Here is a 15,352-nt window from a genome sequence, read left to right as displayed (position 1 = left end):
AGTACATGATTACAGTCAAGCCGTCCACAGTGTATTGATACAGGTAAAGGGAATATTATTTAGTGCAAGATAAAGTCCAGTAAAATCCGATCAAAGATAGTCTGAGGGTTTCCATTGAGATAGATGGTAGGTCAGGAGCACTTTCTCGTTGTGATAGGACGGTTCAGTTGCCTGATATCATCTGCGAAGAAACTTTCCCTGAATCTGGAGGTGTGTGCTTTCACAATTCTATACCTCTTCCCTGATAGAAACATAGGAACATAGAAAATTGGTGCAGGAGGAGGCCATTTGGCCCTTCGAGCCAGCAACGCCATTCAGTGTGATTATGGCTGATCATCCACAATTAGTAACCTGTGCCTGCCTTCTCCCCATATCCCTTGATTCCGCTAGCCCCTAGAGCTCTATCTAACCCCCTTTTAAATTCATCCAGTGAATTGGTCTCCACTGCCTTCTGTGGCAGAGAATTTCACAAATTCACAACTCTCTGGGAGATAGGGCTTCTTCTCACCTCAGTTTTAAATGGCCTCCCCTTTATTCTTGGACTGTGGCCCCTGCTTCTGGACTCCCCCAACATTGGGAACATTTTTCCTGCATCTAGCTTGTATCGTCTTTTTATAATCCCCCCTCCTCCTACCTCTATTTGTAGACCTCACAGAGTTAGACAATAGACAATAGACAATAGGTGCAGGAGGAGGCGATTCGGCCCTTCGAGCCAGCACCGCCATTCAATGTGATCATGGCTGATCATTCTCAATCAGTACCCCGTTCCTGCCTTCTCCCCATACCCCCTGACTCCGCTATCCTTAAAAGATCTATCTAGCTCTCTCTTGAATGCATTAAGAGAATTGGCCTCCACTGCCTTCTGAGGCAGAGAATGCCACAGATTCACAACTCTCTGACTGAAAAAGTTTTTCCTCATCTCCGTTCTAAATGGCCTACCCCTTATTCTTAAACTGAGGCCCCTGGTTCTGGACTCCCCTAACATTGGGAACATGTTTCCTGCCTCTAACGTGTCCAACCCCTTAATAATCTTATATGTTTCGATAAGATCCCCTCTCATCCTTCTAAATTCCAGTGTATACAAGCCTAGTCGCTCCTGTCTTTCAACATATGATAGTCCCGACATTCCGGGAATTAACCTAGTAAACCTACACTGCACACCCTCAATAGCAAGAATATCCTTCCTCAAATTTGGAGACCAAAACTGCACACAGTACTCCAGGTGCGATCTCACTAGGGCCCTGTCTGCCCTATCAGCCATGATCACATTATGTAAGATGCTGGTACAAATCGAAGGTCAGACTGAAGAAGGGTCTCGACCCGAAACGTTGCCCATTCCTTCTCTCCTGAGATGCTGCCTGACCTGCTGAGTTACTCCAGCATTTTGTGAATAAATAGCCATGATCACATTGAATGGTGGTGCTGGCTCGAAGGGCCGAATGGCCTACTCCTGCACCTATTGTCTATTGTCTATTGACATTTTTAAACATATATTTTTAATCAAGCTTTTAACTGATTTTACTTAGTTTGTCTTTTTACACTCCCAATTTTACATTTCACATTATACATTTTATGTTTTTATATAAATCTGTGCTTTGTATGCTATTGACAGCCTATATCCTTACTGTTTTAAACTGCATTTTTGTTTAGACCTGTGCTTGTTTTTGTGTAAAGCACTTTGTTCTGCATTCAATTGCATGAAAAGTGCTATATTGCAGCGGGCGGGCGAAATGGGCCCGGAATGAAGGCGAGGAGTCGGGCAAACTCCGTGGAGGCTTTCATTTCACACAGCCCATTACTCTCCACTTCAGTGAGAGACTGAAGACTCCCACTCACGTGCCAAAACGGTGATGGACGGCCCCCAGCTACGGGGATAAGTAGAAGGGGTTTTTTTTTTAGATTTAGATTTTTTTTTTAGATTTAGAGATACAGCGCGGAAACAGGGACGGCGCGGTGGCGCGGCGGTAGAGTTGCCGCCTTACAGCGAATGCAACGCCGGAGACCCGGGTTCGATCCCGACTACGGGCGCCGTCTGTACGGAGTTTGTACGTTCTCCCCGTGACCTGCGTGGGTTTTCTCCGAGATCTTCGGTTTCCTCCCACACTCCAAAGACGTACAGGTATGTAGGTTAATTGACTGGGTAAATGTAAAAATTGTCCCTAGTGTGTGTAGGATAGTGTTAGTGTGCGGGGATCGCTGGGCGGCGCGGACTCGGTGGGCCGAAACGCCTGTTTCCGCGCTGTATCTCTAAATCTAAAAAAAACCCCTGCTACTTATCCCCGTAGCTGGGGGTCATCCCCGGACCTGTCCATCACCTTGCCCAAGGGTTCGACGTGAGAGTGGCCTGAACCTTGGGAGCCGCAACAATATAAATAAACATAGAAACATAGAAAATAGGTGCAGGAGTAGGCCATTCGGCCTAATTCTGCTCCTATCAATTATGAAATATGATCTTATGATTTTATGTCTATCTTGATTGAGCCTGGCCGTATCTGTGGAAGTACGTGTATGGCCAATATTTTGGATCAAGACTCTTCATCGGTAGAGGAGAGGGACCCAGGAGTACAGGTAGATAGTTCCCTAAATATGACGTCGCAGGTAGATAGGGGGGTAAACTGGTACCTTGGTACTTTTCAGTGCATTGGCCTTCATCAGTTAGTATATTGAGTGTAGAAGTTGGGACATTGTGTTACATTTGCAGAAGATGTTGGTAAGGCCACATTTGGAGTAATCAGTTTCGTTTTGTTCAATCTGCTTTAGGAAGGATGCCATTAAGATGGAAAGAGTGCAGGGAATATTTATGAGGACTTTGTCAGGATTCAGGAACCCGAACTACAGGGAGAGGATCAGCAGGCGAGGACTTGATTCCTTGGAGTGCAGGAGGCTGAGGGGTGATCCTACAGAGGTGTATAAATTCATGGGGAAAATAGAAAGGGTGAATGCACAGGGTAGGGGAATCAGTGTAGGAGAACCTAAGGGTTCTGGAACTTCTGGCTCCAGACCCAGGGGCCACACAGTCTAAGAATAAAGGGGAGGCCATTTAAAACTGAGGTGAGAAAAAAACGTTTTCACCCAGAGCGTTGTGAATTTGTGGAATTCTCTGCCACAGAGGGCAGTGGAGGCCATTTCACTGGATGAATTTAAAAGAGAGTTAGATAGAGCTCTAGGGGCTAGCGGGATCAAGGGATAAGGGGAGAAGGCAGGCACGGGTTACGGATTGTGGATGATCAGCCATGATCACAATGAATGATTGAGGCCAAATGGCCTTCTCCTGCATCTATGTTTCCATGGCATTGTTTTAAGGTGAGAGGGGTAGAAATTAATAGGCAACGTTTTCACTCAAAGGGTGGTGGGTAAATGGAACAAGCTGCCAGAGGAAGTAGTTGAGGCAGGTACTTCAACAGCTTTTAAAAGGCACTTGGATAGATACATGGACAGGAAAGAATTGGAGAGATCCTGCTTAGTTTAGGAAATCAGTGCGGAAACAGGCCCTTCAGCCCGCGGAGTCCACACCGACCAGCGATCCCCACACATTAACACTATCGTACACACACTGGGGACAATTTACATTTACACCAAGCCGATTAACCTGCAAACCTGCACGACTTTGGAGTGCGGGGGGAAACCAAAGATCACAGAGAAAACCTACGCGGTCACATAGAAACATAGAAACATAGAAAATAGGTGCAGGAGTAGGCCATTCGGCCCTTCGAGCCTTCACCGCCATTCAATATGATCATGGCTGATCATCCAACTCAGTATCCCGTACCTGCCTTCTCTCCATACCCCCTGATCCCTTTAGCCACAAGGGCCACTTCTAACTCCCTGTTAAATATAGGCAATGAACTGGCCTCAACTACCTTCTGTGGCAGAGAATTCTACAGTTATTATTATTTTGTTTTTAACAACAGAAAGAGTGATCTGGGGCTCACCAAAGATTCATTGGCCTGGATGATGCCAAAGGTTGGCTTGACAGCCAGAATCTTGGAGCCAGCCGGCGATATCTTCCACTGAAAGTACAGTGGCATCCGCGTGACGTTCGTGATGAAGTAGGACCGCTCCGACAAGGTGCCGATGCACGTGGGCTTAAAGTACAGAAACCCGTTTCCATCCAGAGTCACGAGTGGCTTTTCAACCATGCAAAATAGCTTGATGTCCTAAGACGAGAGAATGGAAAAGGTGAGCAGTAGCACGTTGCACTCTCTGACAAACGATAACCTTTTGTGTAACTCACAATGATTTTCAACCACTCTTAGTAGTTTAGGCTCCATGTTGCAGAAACATACGCAAGGACCGTGGTCATGGTTTTACAGAGGGTGGTGGAAGCCTGCCACATGCTGCCAGGGGTGATGGAGGAGGCAGTTACGATAGTAATACCTTAAGACCATAAGACATAGGAGCAGAATTAGGCTATTCAGCCCATTGAGTCTGCTCCGCCATTCAATTATGGCTGATCTAGATAGAGCTCTTAAGGATAGCAGAGTCAGGGGGTATGGGGAGAAGGCAGGAACGGGGTACTGATTGAGAATGATCAGCCATGATCACATTGAATGGCGGTGCTGGCTCGAAGGGCCGAATGGCCTCCTCCTGCACCTATTGTCTATTGTCTATCTATTTATCCCTCTCAACCCCATTCTCCTGCCTTCTCCCCGTAACCCACAATACCTTTACTAATCGAGAATCTGCAGGATGCAGGGTGACTTGGGGGGGTTGGGTGAGTGAGCAGATGCATGGCAGATGCAGTATAATGTGGATAAATGTGTGGTTATCCACTTTGGTGGCAAGAACAGGATGGCAGATTATTATCTGAATGGTAGACACAAAATGCTGGAGTAACTCAGAGGGTCAGGCAGCATCTCGGGAGAGAAGGAATGGGTGACATTTCGGGTCGAGACCCTTCTTCAGACTGATCTGAATGGTGTCAGGTTAAGAAAAGGGGACCTGGGTGTCCTTGTACATCAGTCACTGAAGGTAAGCATCCAGGTACAGCTGGCAGTGAATAAAGCTAATGGCCTTCATAACGAGAAGAGTTGAGAATGGAAGCAAAGAGGTCCTTCTGCAGTCGTGCAGGGCTCTGGTGAGACCACACCTGGAGTATTTTGTGCAGTTTTGGTCTCCTAATTTGAGGAAGGACATTCTTGTTATTGAGGGAGCGCAGCGTAGGTTCACGAGGTTAATTTCCGGTATGGCGGGACTGTCGTATGTTGAAAGAATGGAGCGACTGGGATGGTATTCACTGGAATTTAGAAGGATGAGAGGGGATCTTATAGAAACATATAAGATTATTAAGGTATTGGACACGCTAGATGCAGGAAACATGTTTCCGATGTTGGGGGAGTCCAGAACCAAAGGCCACAGTTTAAAAATAAGGGGTAGGCCATTTAGACCTGAGATAAGGAAAAGCTTTTTCACACAGAGAGTTGTGATTTTGTGGAATTCTCTGCCTCGGAAGGCAGTGGAGGCCAATTCACTAGATGCATTCAAAAGAGAGTTAGATAGAGCTCTTAGGGCTAGCGGAATCAAGGGATATGGGGAGAAGGCAGGAACGGGGTACTGATAGTGGATGATCAGTCATGATCACATTGAATTGGATTCGAAGGGCTGAATGGCCTACTCCTGCACCTATTGTCTATGTATCTATGTATAATCTCTGCCTTCCTATCTTCCTATCCATGTACCCCTCCAAATGTTTCTTAAAAGTACAGCTTGGACGTTCTCCCTGTGACCGCGTGGGTTTCCCCCGGGTGCTCCGGTTTCCTCTCACACTCCAAAGACATACAGGTTTGTATGTTAATTGGCTTGGCATAACTGTAAATTGTCCCTAGTGTGTAAGATAGTGTTAGTGTGAGGGTATCGCTGGTCGGCACGGACTCGGTGGGCCGAAGGGCCTGTTTCCGCGCTGTATCTCTAAGCTAAAGGTGCTGCCTGACCTGCTGAGTTACGCCAGCACTTTGTGTCTTTTTTTGTAAAATAGGATATATAGTTCCTTGTGTCTCCAAAGTAACTGGCCAACCTGTTATCCTGTGACTTATATCCTCTCGTTCTAGCACTCCAATATCTACTCCCCCAAAGAATTTTGCAGGTTTTATTGATATCATTGGTCATTCATTTGTCTGTACTCAGAGGGCAATTGACTCCTCACAGGAATCAATTACATGAACCTTCATTGCGCCTTAGAGTCATAGAGTCTATAGAGTGATACAGTGTGGAAACAGGCCCTTCGGCCCTACTTGCCCAACATGTCCCAGCTGCACTAGTCCCACCTGCCTGCGTTTCGTCCATATCCCTCCAAACTTGGCCTATCCATGTACCTGTCTAACTGTGATGGTCCCAGCCTCAACTACCTGGGTGGCACGCTGGCGCAGCGGTAGAGTTGCTGCCTTACAGCGAATGCAGCGCCGGAGACTCAGGTTCGATCCTGACTACGGGCGACGTCTGTACGGAGTTTGTACGTTCTCCCCGTGACCTGCGTTGGTTTTCTCCGAGATCTTCGGTTTCCTCCCACACTCCAAAGACGTACAGGTATGTAGGTTAATTGACTGGGTAAATGTAAAAATTGTCCCTAGTGTGTGTAGGATAGTGTTAATGTGCGGGGATCGCTGGACGGCGCGGACTCGGTGGGCCGAAGGGCCTGTTTCCGCGCTATATCTCTAAATCTAAAATCTAAAATCTACCTCATCTGGCAGCTTGTTCCATACTAGAGGCGCCAACTATCTAACTCCCAAATAAGGGACAAGGTGACGTCACCGCCCCGCGCCCCATGTGACCTCACCCAGCCAGTAGCCACGTGCTGAGATACAGTTCTCAATAAGTAGGCCAAACGGTGTAAAATTAGGGAGGCTTGTGTGCTGCAACCATTACCCATAGCAACCAGATGAAGTAGCCTTGTTGCTTTTCACTTATCAATCTGTAGACATCTGTAGATAGGGTTGCCAACTTTCTCACTCCCAAATTAGGGACAAAAGGTGAAGTCACCGCCCCGCGCCCCATGTGACCTCACCCAGCCAGTGGCCACGTGCTCCTGCTCCACCAATGGCGGCCGCCCGGGTCGGGAGGCGGGTTGCTATTCGACCTCAGTTAGGCGGCGCCCCGGCCTCCAGACCTACACTCTCCGGACCTATACTCGCTGGACCTACGGCGTCCAGGCCTACTGCGCCCCCTGGGCCTACAGCGCCCCCCGGCCCTAATACGGGACAAGGGCGGTCCCATATGGGACAAACCAATTTAGCCCAAAATATGGGATGTTCTCGCTAATACGGGACAGTTGGCAACCCTATTCCATACACTCACCACCCTTTGTAGCCCTCTTGTACCATCAAATCTGTACCCACTGTGCTGATATTTAGATATCTTATCGTTACCTGATTGTACTTCTCTGAGGCATTTAGACGTAACGGCAGTGTGTACTTGGTAAGGACGTTGCTCTGGGGAGAAGCTTTCAGTGTCAATATCTGATGGGCCTTTGGGAGTAGAAAACCACAGCTCGGTTTAACTCTAATGATCTCCTCTTGTGGTGAATTTAGGGAAAACGTCATGGGTGTCTCCCCTGTATTCTTGAGCAGAAGGGTCTTGTAGGCAGAACCTTTTTCGTTCACTGCTGGAAACACCTGTAAGAAAAACATTGGACGGAATCACATCATGAATACATCAGGAAGTAGACTTTTTTGCTTTAGACTTTAGAGATACAGCGTGGAAATAGGCCCTTCGGCCAACCGAGTCCGCGCCGAATAGCGATCAACCCACACACTCGCACTATCCTGCACTCTGGGGACAATTTACAGAAGCCTATAAACCTACAAACACGTGCGTCTGTGGAATGTGGCAGGGAACCGGAGCGCCTGGAGAAAACCCAGGTGACCACCGGGGCAACGTACAAACTCCATACAGACAAGCACCCATGGTCAGCATTGAGATTAGGATGGCACAGTGGGCAGCCGTAGAGTAGCTGCCTGACGTAAGGATCTGTAGCGACTAGCGACTGGAGCGACTAGGCTGAAGAAGGGTCTCGACCCGAAACGTCACCCATTCCTTCTCTCCTGAGATGCTGCCTGACCTGCTGAGTTACTCCGGCATTTTGTGAATAAATGGAGCGACTAGGCTTGTATACACTGGAATTTAGAAGGATGAGAGGAGATCTTATCGAAACGTATAAGATTATTAAGGGGTTGGACACGTTAGAGGCAGGAAACATGTTCCCAATGTTGGGGGAGTCCAGAACAAGGGGCCACAGTTTAAGAATAAGGGGTAGGCCATTTAGAACTGAGATGAGGAAAACCTTTTTCAGTCAGAGAGTTGTGAATCTGTGGAATTCTCTGCCTCAGAAGGCAGTGGAGGCCAATTCACTGAATGCATTCAAGAGAGAGCTAGATAGAGCTCTTAAGGATAGCAGAGTCAGGGGGTATGGGGAGAAGGCAGGAACGGGGTACTGATTGAGAATGATCAGCCATGATCACATTGAATGGCGGTGCTGGCTCGAAGGGCCAAATGGCCTCCTCCTGCACCTATTGTCTATTGTCTATTGTAAGGCAACAACTCTACCGCTGCAGAATGTGCCACCCTAATCTTTTGATATCATTGTCTTTTGAAATCTTTCGAAATATGATTGCAGATTTACGTAGCATTTTTTACAAAGTCCATGATGGGCATGGTGACGTGAAGGTTTCAATACTGGACTTGAGACTGAATGAATAATTCAGAAGATAGACACAAAATGCTGGAGTAACTCAGCGGGACAGGCAGCATCTCAGGATAGAGGGAATGGGTGACATTTCGGGTCGAGACCCTTCTTCAGACTGCATCTGCAGTTCCTTCCCACTCAATAATTCAGAAGATGAGATTTCAAATCTCACCATGAAAAACCACTGAGTTGCATGGCACAATGTAACCATGTGCACTTTTTTAAAATCTCCTTCGTTCCTGGTTGTTTGACTTGCTGAACAAGGCCCAGATGTAACCAGCCAATATGCTGCTTAATAATAGGGGTGCCAACTATATCACTCCCAAATACGGGACAAGGTGACGTCACCGTCCCGCGCCCCACGTGACCTCACCCAGCCAGCGGCCACGTGCTCCCGCTCCACCAATGGCAGCCGCCCGGGCCGGGAGGCGGGTTGCCACGCAACCTCCGTTAGGTGGCGCCCGGGCCGGGAGGCGGGTTGCCACGCAACCTCCGTTAGGTGGCGCCCGGACCTCCGGGCCTACACTGACCGGAGCTAAAATGTCGGAAACCTAGAGTGTCGGGACCTAAACTGTCGGGACCTACAGCGTACGGGCCTACAGTGTCGGGGCCTACAGCGTCCGGATCTACAGCGCCCCCCCGGGCTAATACGGGACAAGGGCGGACCCGTACGGGACAAACCAATTTAGGCCAAAATACGGGATATCCCGGCTAATACGGGACAGTTGGCAACGCTACTGAATAAGCAGTCAAAAGGTCCAGAGAATCCGATCCAAACATGTGCAGAATGAATTGGTAGGGCAGCATACTGTGATAGCCAATGTCATGGTTATTGTCAATCTTTCCATCAAATGACCTTACACATACTGACAGATGTACAATGATTATATAATGGAAAATATGGAACTTTGCACCATTCAGTCTGGTTTATTCAGGGCCTTGGGCTCCCCCTGCTGGAGAGGTCGGTTGCTGATCTTTGAAGACAGGCACAAAACTCGGCGGGTTAGGCAACATCTCTGGAGAATAGGAACAGGTGACGTTTCGGGTCGAGACCCTTCTTCAGACTGAGAGTCAAGGGAGGCAGGGTCAGCTTAGAACCATACAGTGAGAAAATGGAATCTTTCGCAAGGCACGCACAGGTTTCTGAAAGGAACGCTTTAAATAGAGAGTTGCACAGTCATATACACGGAAACAGGCCCTTCAGCCCAAATCATCCATGCCGAACATTGAAAGGGTGGGATAGAGTGAACGTGGAGAGGATGCTTACACTAGTTGGAGAATCTACGACCTCAGAATAAAGGGATGTACCTTTAAAAAGATGAGGAGGAATTTCTTTGGAGATAGAGTGGTGAATAAGTGGCTACGGACTGCTATGGAGGCCAAGCCAATGGATATTTTTAAGGCGGATATTGACAGATTCTTAATTAGTACAGGTGTCAAGGGTTATGGGGAGGAGGCAGGGGAATGGGGCTGATGAGGGAAAGATAGATCAGTCATGATTGAATGGCGGAGTAGACCTAGGGTTGCCAACTGTCCCGTATTAGCCGGGACATCCCGTATTTTGGGCAAAATTGGTTTGTCCCGTACGGGACCGCCTTTGTCCCGTATTAGGCCCAGGGGGGTGCTGTAGGCCCAGACGCTGTAGGCCCGGACAGTGTAGGCCCGGACAGTGTAGGTCCGGACAGTGTAGGTCCGGACGGTGTAGGTCTGGAAACTGTAGGTCCGGACAGTGGAGGTACGGACAATGTAGGTCCGGAAACTGTAGGTCTGGACAGTGTAGGTCCGGACAATGTAGGTCCGGAAACTGTAGGTCCGGACACTGTAGGTCCGGACACTGTAGGTGTGGACACTGTAGGTACGTAGGCCCGGGCGCCGCCTAACAGAGGTTGCGTAGTAACCCGCCTCCCGGCCCGGGCGGCCGCCATTGGTGGAGCGGGAGCACGTGGCCGCTGGCTGGGTGAGGTCACGCGAGGCGCGGGGCCGTGATGTCACCTTATTTTGGGAGTGTGACAGTTGGCACCCCAAAGTAGACTTAATGGACCAAATGGCATAATTCTGCTCCCAGAAGGTATGAACAAGATACCCCATCTAATCTAGCCCTATTTGCTCGTGTTTGGCCCACATCCCTCTAAACATTTCCCATCCACGTACCTGTCAAAAGTATGTTATAGTAACTGGCTCAACAACCTCCTTTGGCAGCTCTTGCCCTGTACCTACCACCTTCTCTGAGTCCCTCATCGCGTATCTGCACACTGTAAATGTCTCAATTGTAATCATGTACTGTCTTTACGCTGACAAGATATCCACACAACAAAAGCTTTTCCCTGTACCTCAGTACACGTGACAATAAACTAAACTGAACTGAACTGAGTATATTTCAGGATGAGGTAGATAGATATTGGAGAAAAAGATATATCGCAGTTGTTGGAAATCTGAAACAAAAACAGAAGGTGCTGGAAGCACTCAGCAGGCTTGGCAGCAATAGACAATAGACAATAGGTGCAGGAGGAGGCCATTCGGCCCTTCGAGCCAGCACCGCCATTCAATGTGATCATGGCTGATCATTCTCAATCAGTACCCCGTTCCTGCCTTCTCCCCATACCCCCTGACTCCGCTATCCTTAAGAGATCTATCTAGCTCTCTCTTGAACGCATTCAGAGAATTGGCCTCCACTGCCTTCTGAGGCAGAGAATTCCACAGATTCACAACTCTCTGACTGAAAAAGTTTTTCCTCATCTCAGTTCTAAATGGCCTACCCCTTATTCTTAAACTGTGGCCCCTTGTTCTGGACTCCCCCAACATTGGGAACATGTTTCTTGCCTCTAACGTGTCCAACCCCTTAATAATCTTATACGTTTCGATAAGATCTCCTCTCATCCTTCTAAATTCCAGTGTATACAAGCCTAGTCGCTCCAGTCTTTCAACATATGATAGTCCCGCCATTCCGGGAATTAACCTAGTAAACCTACGCTGCAGGCATAGAATTTGCCTCTAACGTGTCCAATCCATTAATAATCTTATATGTTTTGATAAGATCCTCTTATGGGAGAAAGGGGTGTGGGGCTCAGGGAAGTGAAGAGGGGAAAAGGGGAGTTTGGGGGGGGGGGTTGTTGGCTACTATAAACCCACTGACGAGGGTCTAATGAGATGGAGGAACTGAGGGAAATCCAGGTTAGTTGGGAAGTGGTGTTAGGTAAATTAAATGGATTAAAGGTAGATAAATCCCCAGGGCCAGATAGGCTGCATCCCAGAGTGCTTAAGGAAGTAGCCTCAGAAATAGTGGATGCATTAGTGATAATTTTTCAAAACTCTTTCGATTCTGGAGTATTCCTGAGGACTGGAGGGTAGCTAATGTAACCCCACTTTTTAAAAAGGGAGGGAGAGAGAAAACGGGGAATTATAGACCAGTTAGCCTAACATCGGTAGTGGGGAAAATGCTAGAGTCAGTTATTAAAGATGTGATAGCATCACATTTGGAAAGTGGTGAAATCATCGGACAAAGTCAGCATGGATTTACAAAAGGCAAATCATGTCTGACGAATCTTATAGAATTTTTCGAGGATGTAATTAGTAGAGTGGATAAGGGAGAACCAGTCGATGTGTTATATCTGGACTTTCAGAAGGCCTTCGACAAGGTCCCACATAGGAGATTGGTGTACAAACTTAAAGCACACGGTATTGAGGGTTCAGTGTTGACATGAATAGAAAATTGGTTGGCGGACAGGAAGCAAAGAGTAGGAATAAACGGGTCCTTTTCGGAATGGCAGGCAGTGACAGGGCGGCACGGTAGCGCAACGGTAGAGTTGCTGCTTTACAGCAAATGCAGCGCCGGAGACTCAGGTTCGATCCTGACTACGGGTGCTGTACTGTAAGGAGTTTGTACGTTCTCCCCGTGACCTGCGTGGGTTTTCTCCGAGATCTTCGGTTTCCTCCCACACTCCAAAGACGTACAGGTATGTAGGTTAATTTGACTGGGTAAAATGTAAAAAATTGTCCCTAGTGTGTGTAGGATAGTGTTAATGTGCGGGGATCGCTGGGCGGCGCGGACTTGGTGGGCCGAAAAGGCCTGTTTCCGCGCTGTATATATATGATATATGATATGACTAGTGGGGTACCGCAAGGCTCAGTGCTGGGACCCCAGTTATTTACAGTGTATATTAATGATTTGGACGAGGGAATTGAATGCAACATCTCTAAGTTTGCGGATGACACGAAGCTGGGTGGCAGTGTTAGCTGCGAGGAGGATTTTAGGAGGCTGCAGAGTGACTTGGAAAGATTAGGTGAGTGGGCAAATGCATGGCAGATGCAATATAATGTGGATAAATGTGAGGTTATCCACTTTGGCGGCAAGAACAGGAAAGCAGAGTATTACCTGAATGGTGACCGATTAGGAGAAGGGGAGATGCAACGTGACCTGGGTGTCATGGTGCACCAGTCATTGAAAGCAAGCATGCAGGTGCAGCAGGCAGTGAAGAAAGCGAATGGTATGTTGGCATTCATAGCAAGAGGATTTGAGTTTAGGAGCAGGGAGGTTCTGCTGCAGTTGTACAGGGCCTTGGTGAGACCGCACCTGGAGTATTGTGTGCAGTTTTGGTCTCCTAACCTGAGGAAAGACGTTCTTGCCTTAGAGGGAGTACAGAGAAGGTTCACCAGATTGATCCCTGGGATGGCGGGACTTTCATATGAAGAAAGACTGGATAGACTGGGCTTGTACTCGCTGGAATTTAGAAGACTGAGGGGGGATCTTATAGAAACATATAAAATTCTTAAGGGGTTGGAGAGGCTAGATGCGGGAAGATTGTTCCCGATGTTGGGGGAGTCCAGAACCAGGGGTCACAGCTTAAGGATAAGGGGGAAGTCTTTTAGGACCGAGATGAGAAAACATTTCTTCACTCAGAGAGTGGTGAGTCTGTGGAATTCTCTGCCACAGAAGGTAGTTGAGGCCAGTTCATTGGCTATATTTAAGAGGGAGTTAGATGTGGCCCTTTTTGCTAAAGGGATCAGGGGGTATGGAGAGAAGGCAGGTACAGGCTACTGAGCTGGATGATCAGCCATGATCATATTGAATGGCGGTGCAGGCTAGAAGGGCCGAATGGCCTACACCTGCACCTATTTTCTATGTCTATGTCTCTATGACCTGGGCCACACCTATATCCTTGTCTCCTTATCTCACACCTTTTGTCTTTTCACCTCTGGTTTTTGTCCAACCATTTTGCCAATCAAACCCCCCTCACCTACAACCACCCATCACTCACCAAACCATTTCACTCAACAGATATCATCCATCCTTTTTTATCCAGAGATGCTGCCTGACCCGGTAAGTTACTCCAGCACTTTTGTGTCTATTCGCATATGACTTGTCCCGCCCCCACCTCTCTTCCACATTTCTACCCTTTTACTACAATCAGTCTGAAGAATGGTCCCAACCTGAAACATTGCAAATCTGTGTTCTGCAGAGATGCTGCCTGACCTGCTGAGTTGCTCCAGCACACTTTGTGTCTTTTGTTGTCAGCCATATCTTGTTGAATGGCAGTGTGGGCCCCAGAGATCAGGTGGTCGATTCCTAATCCTAATGTGTTTGTTCTCGCAACCACTTATTTTAAAGCCATAAAGTGTTAGCTCTTAATCCCAATATTTCACAATAGTTCTTCCCTCCAAATTACCTCTAGATTTTCCACTATTATTGTCAAGTGTTCCCCCATGCAGATACAAAATATTTGTTCAAGGTCCCCACCATTTTGGCATTTCCCACAATTAATTCTCCGATTGTTTCACAAAGGAACAAACATTCGCCTTAGCTACTCTATTCCTCTTTATACACTTGTGCAGTTCTTATTATTTGGTTATATTTCTTGGTCGTTTATTCACACGACCCATTCATGTTGAATCATTCTTTGCTGATGTCTAACTTTTCTCAGTCTATCTCATCTATCGTTAAACATAAAAACATAGAAAATAGGTGCAAGAGGAGGCCATTCGGCCCTTCGAGCCAGCACCGCCATTCATTGTGATCATGGCTGATCATCCACAATCAGTAACGCGTGCCTGCCTTCTCCCCGTATCCCTTAATTCCGCTAGCCCCTAGAGCTCTACCTAACTCCCTTTTAAATTCATCCAGTGAATTGGCCTCCCCTGCCTTCTGTGGCAGAGAATTCCACAAATTCACAACCCTCTGGGTGAAGCAGTTTTTTTCTCACCTCAGTTTTAAATGGCCTCCCGTTTACTCTTAGACTGTGTGGCCCCTGGTTCTGGACTCCCCCAACATTGGGAACATTTTTCCTGCATTGTTGATCCTTGAAATATTTTCGTTCAGTTTGAAAAAATCCTTAACTTTCTTAATCAGCTATTGATTTATCAACCTTCTTAGAGTCTTTATTTCTCAATAGAATATTTCATTATCGTGAACTACGTTCTCTGCCATTTTAGCTGGCAGCCTATTTTCACGATCCACTTTCATGTATTTCTGATGCTTTTATTTAAACATAGAACACTTCCGCACCGGAACAGGTGCAGTCTGAAGAAGGGTCTCGACCTGAAACCTCACCCATTCCTTCTCTCCAGAGATGCTGCCTGACCCGCTGAGTTACTCCAGCGTTTTGTGTCTTTCACGGGAACAAACCTTTCAGCCCATAATTTCTGTGCTAAACATGAAGTCAAGATAAACCCATCCCACTT

General features: G+C 47.5%; 1 protein-coding gene across 1 annotated transcript in view; it reads right to left on the bottom strand.

The window, feature by feature from the left end:
* The window catches only part of cfap65 (cilia and flagella associated protein 65), a 198,388-nt gene that overhangs the window by 122,631 nt on the left and 60,405 nt on the right, over positions 1–15,352 (bottom strand). The window contains exons 13-14 of the mRNA XM_078404358.1: positions 7,362–7,607; positions 3,933–4,157 (exon numbers count right to left, since the gene is read on the bottom strand). Coding sequence (XP_078260484.1) covers positions 3,933–4,157; positions 7,362–7,607 — 471 coding nt within the window. The remainder of the gene's footprint in view (positions 1–3,932; positions 4,158–7,361; positions 7,608–15,352) is intronic.

Source organism: Rhinoraja longicauda, chromosome 8, assembly GCF_053455715.1.
Source record: "Rhinoraja longicauda isolate Sanriku21f chromosome 8, sRhiLon1.1, whole genome shotgun sequence".
NCBI classification, from domain to species: domain Eukaryota; kingdom Metazoa; phylum Chordata; class Chondrichthyes; order Rajiformes; family Arhynchobatidae; genus Rhinoraja; species Rhinoraja longicauda.
Note: the sequence above shows the minus strand (reverse complement) of the source record. Positions and strands in the feature narration are given on the sequence as shown.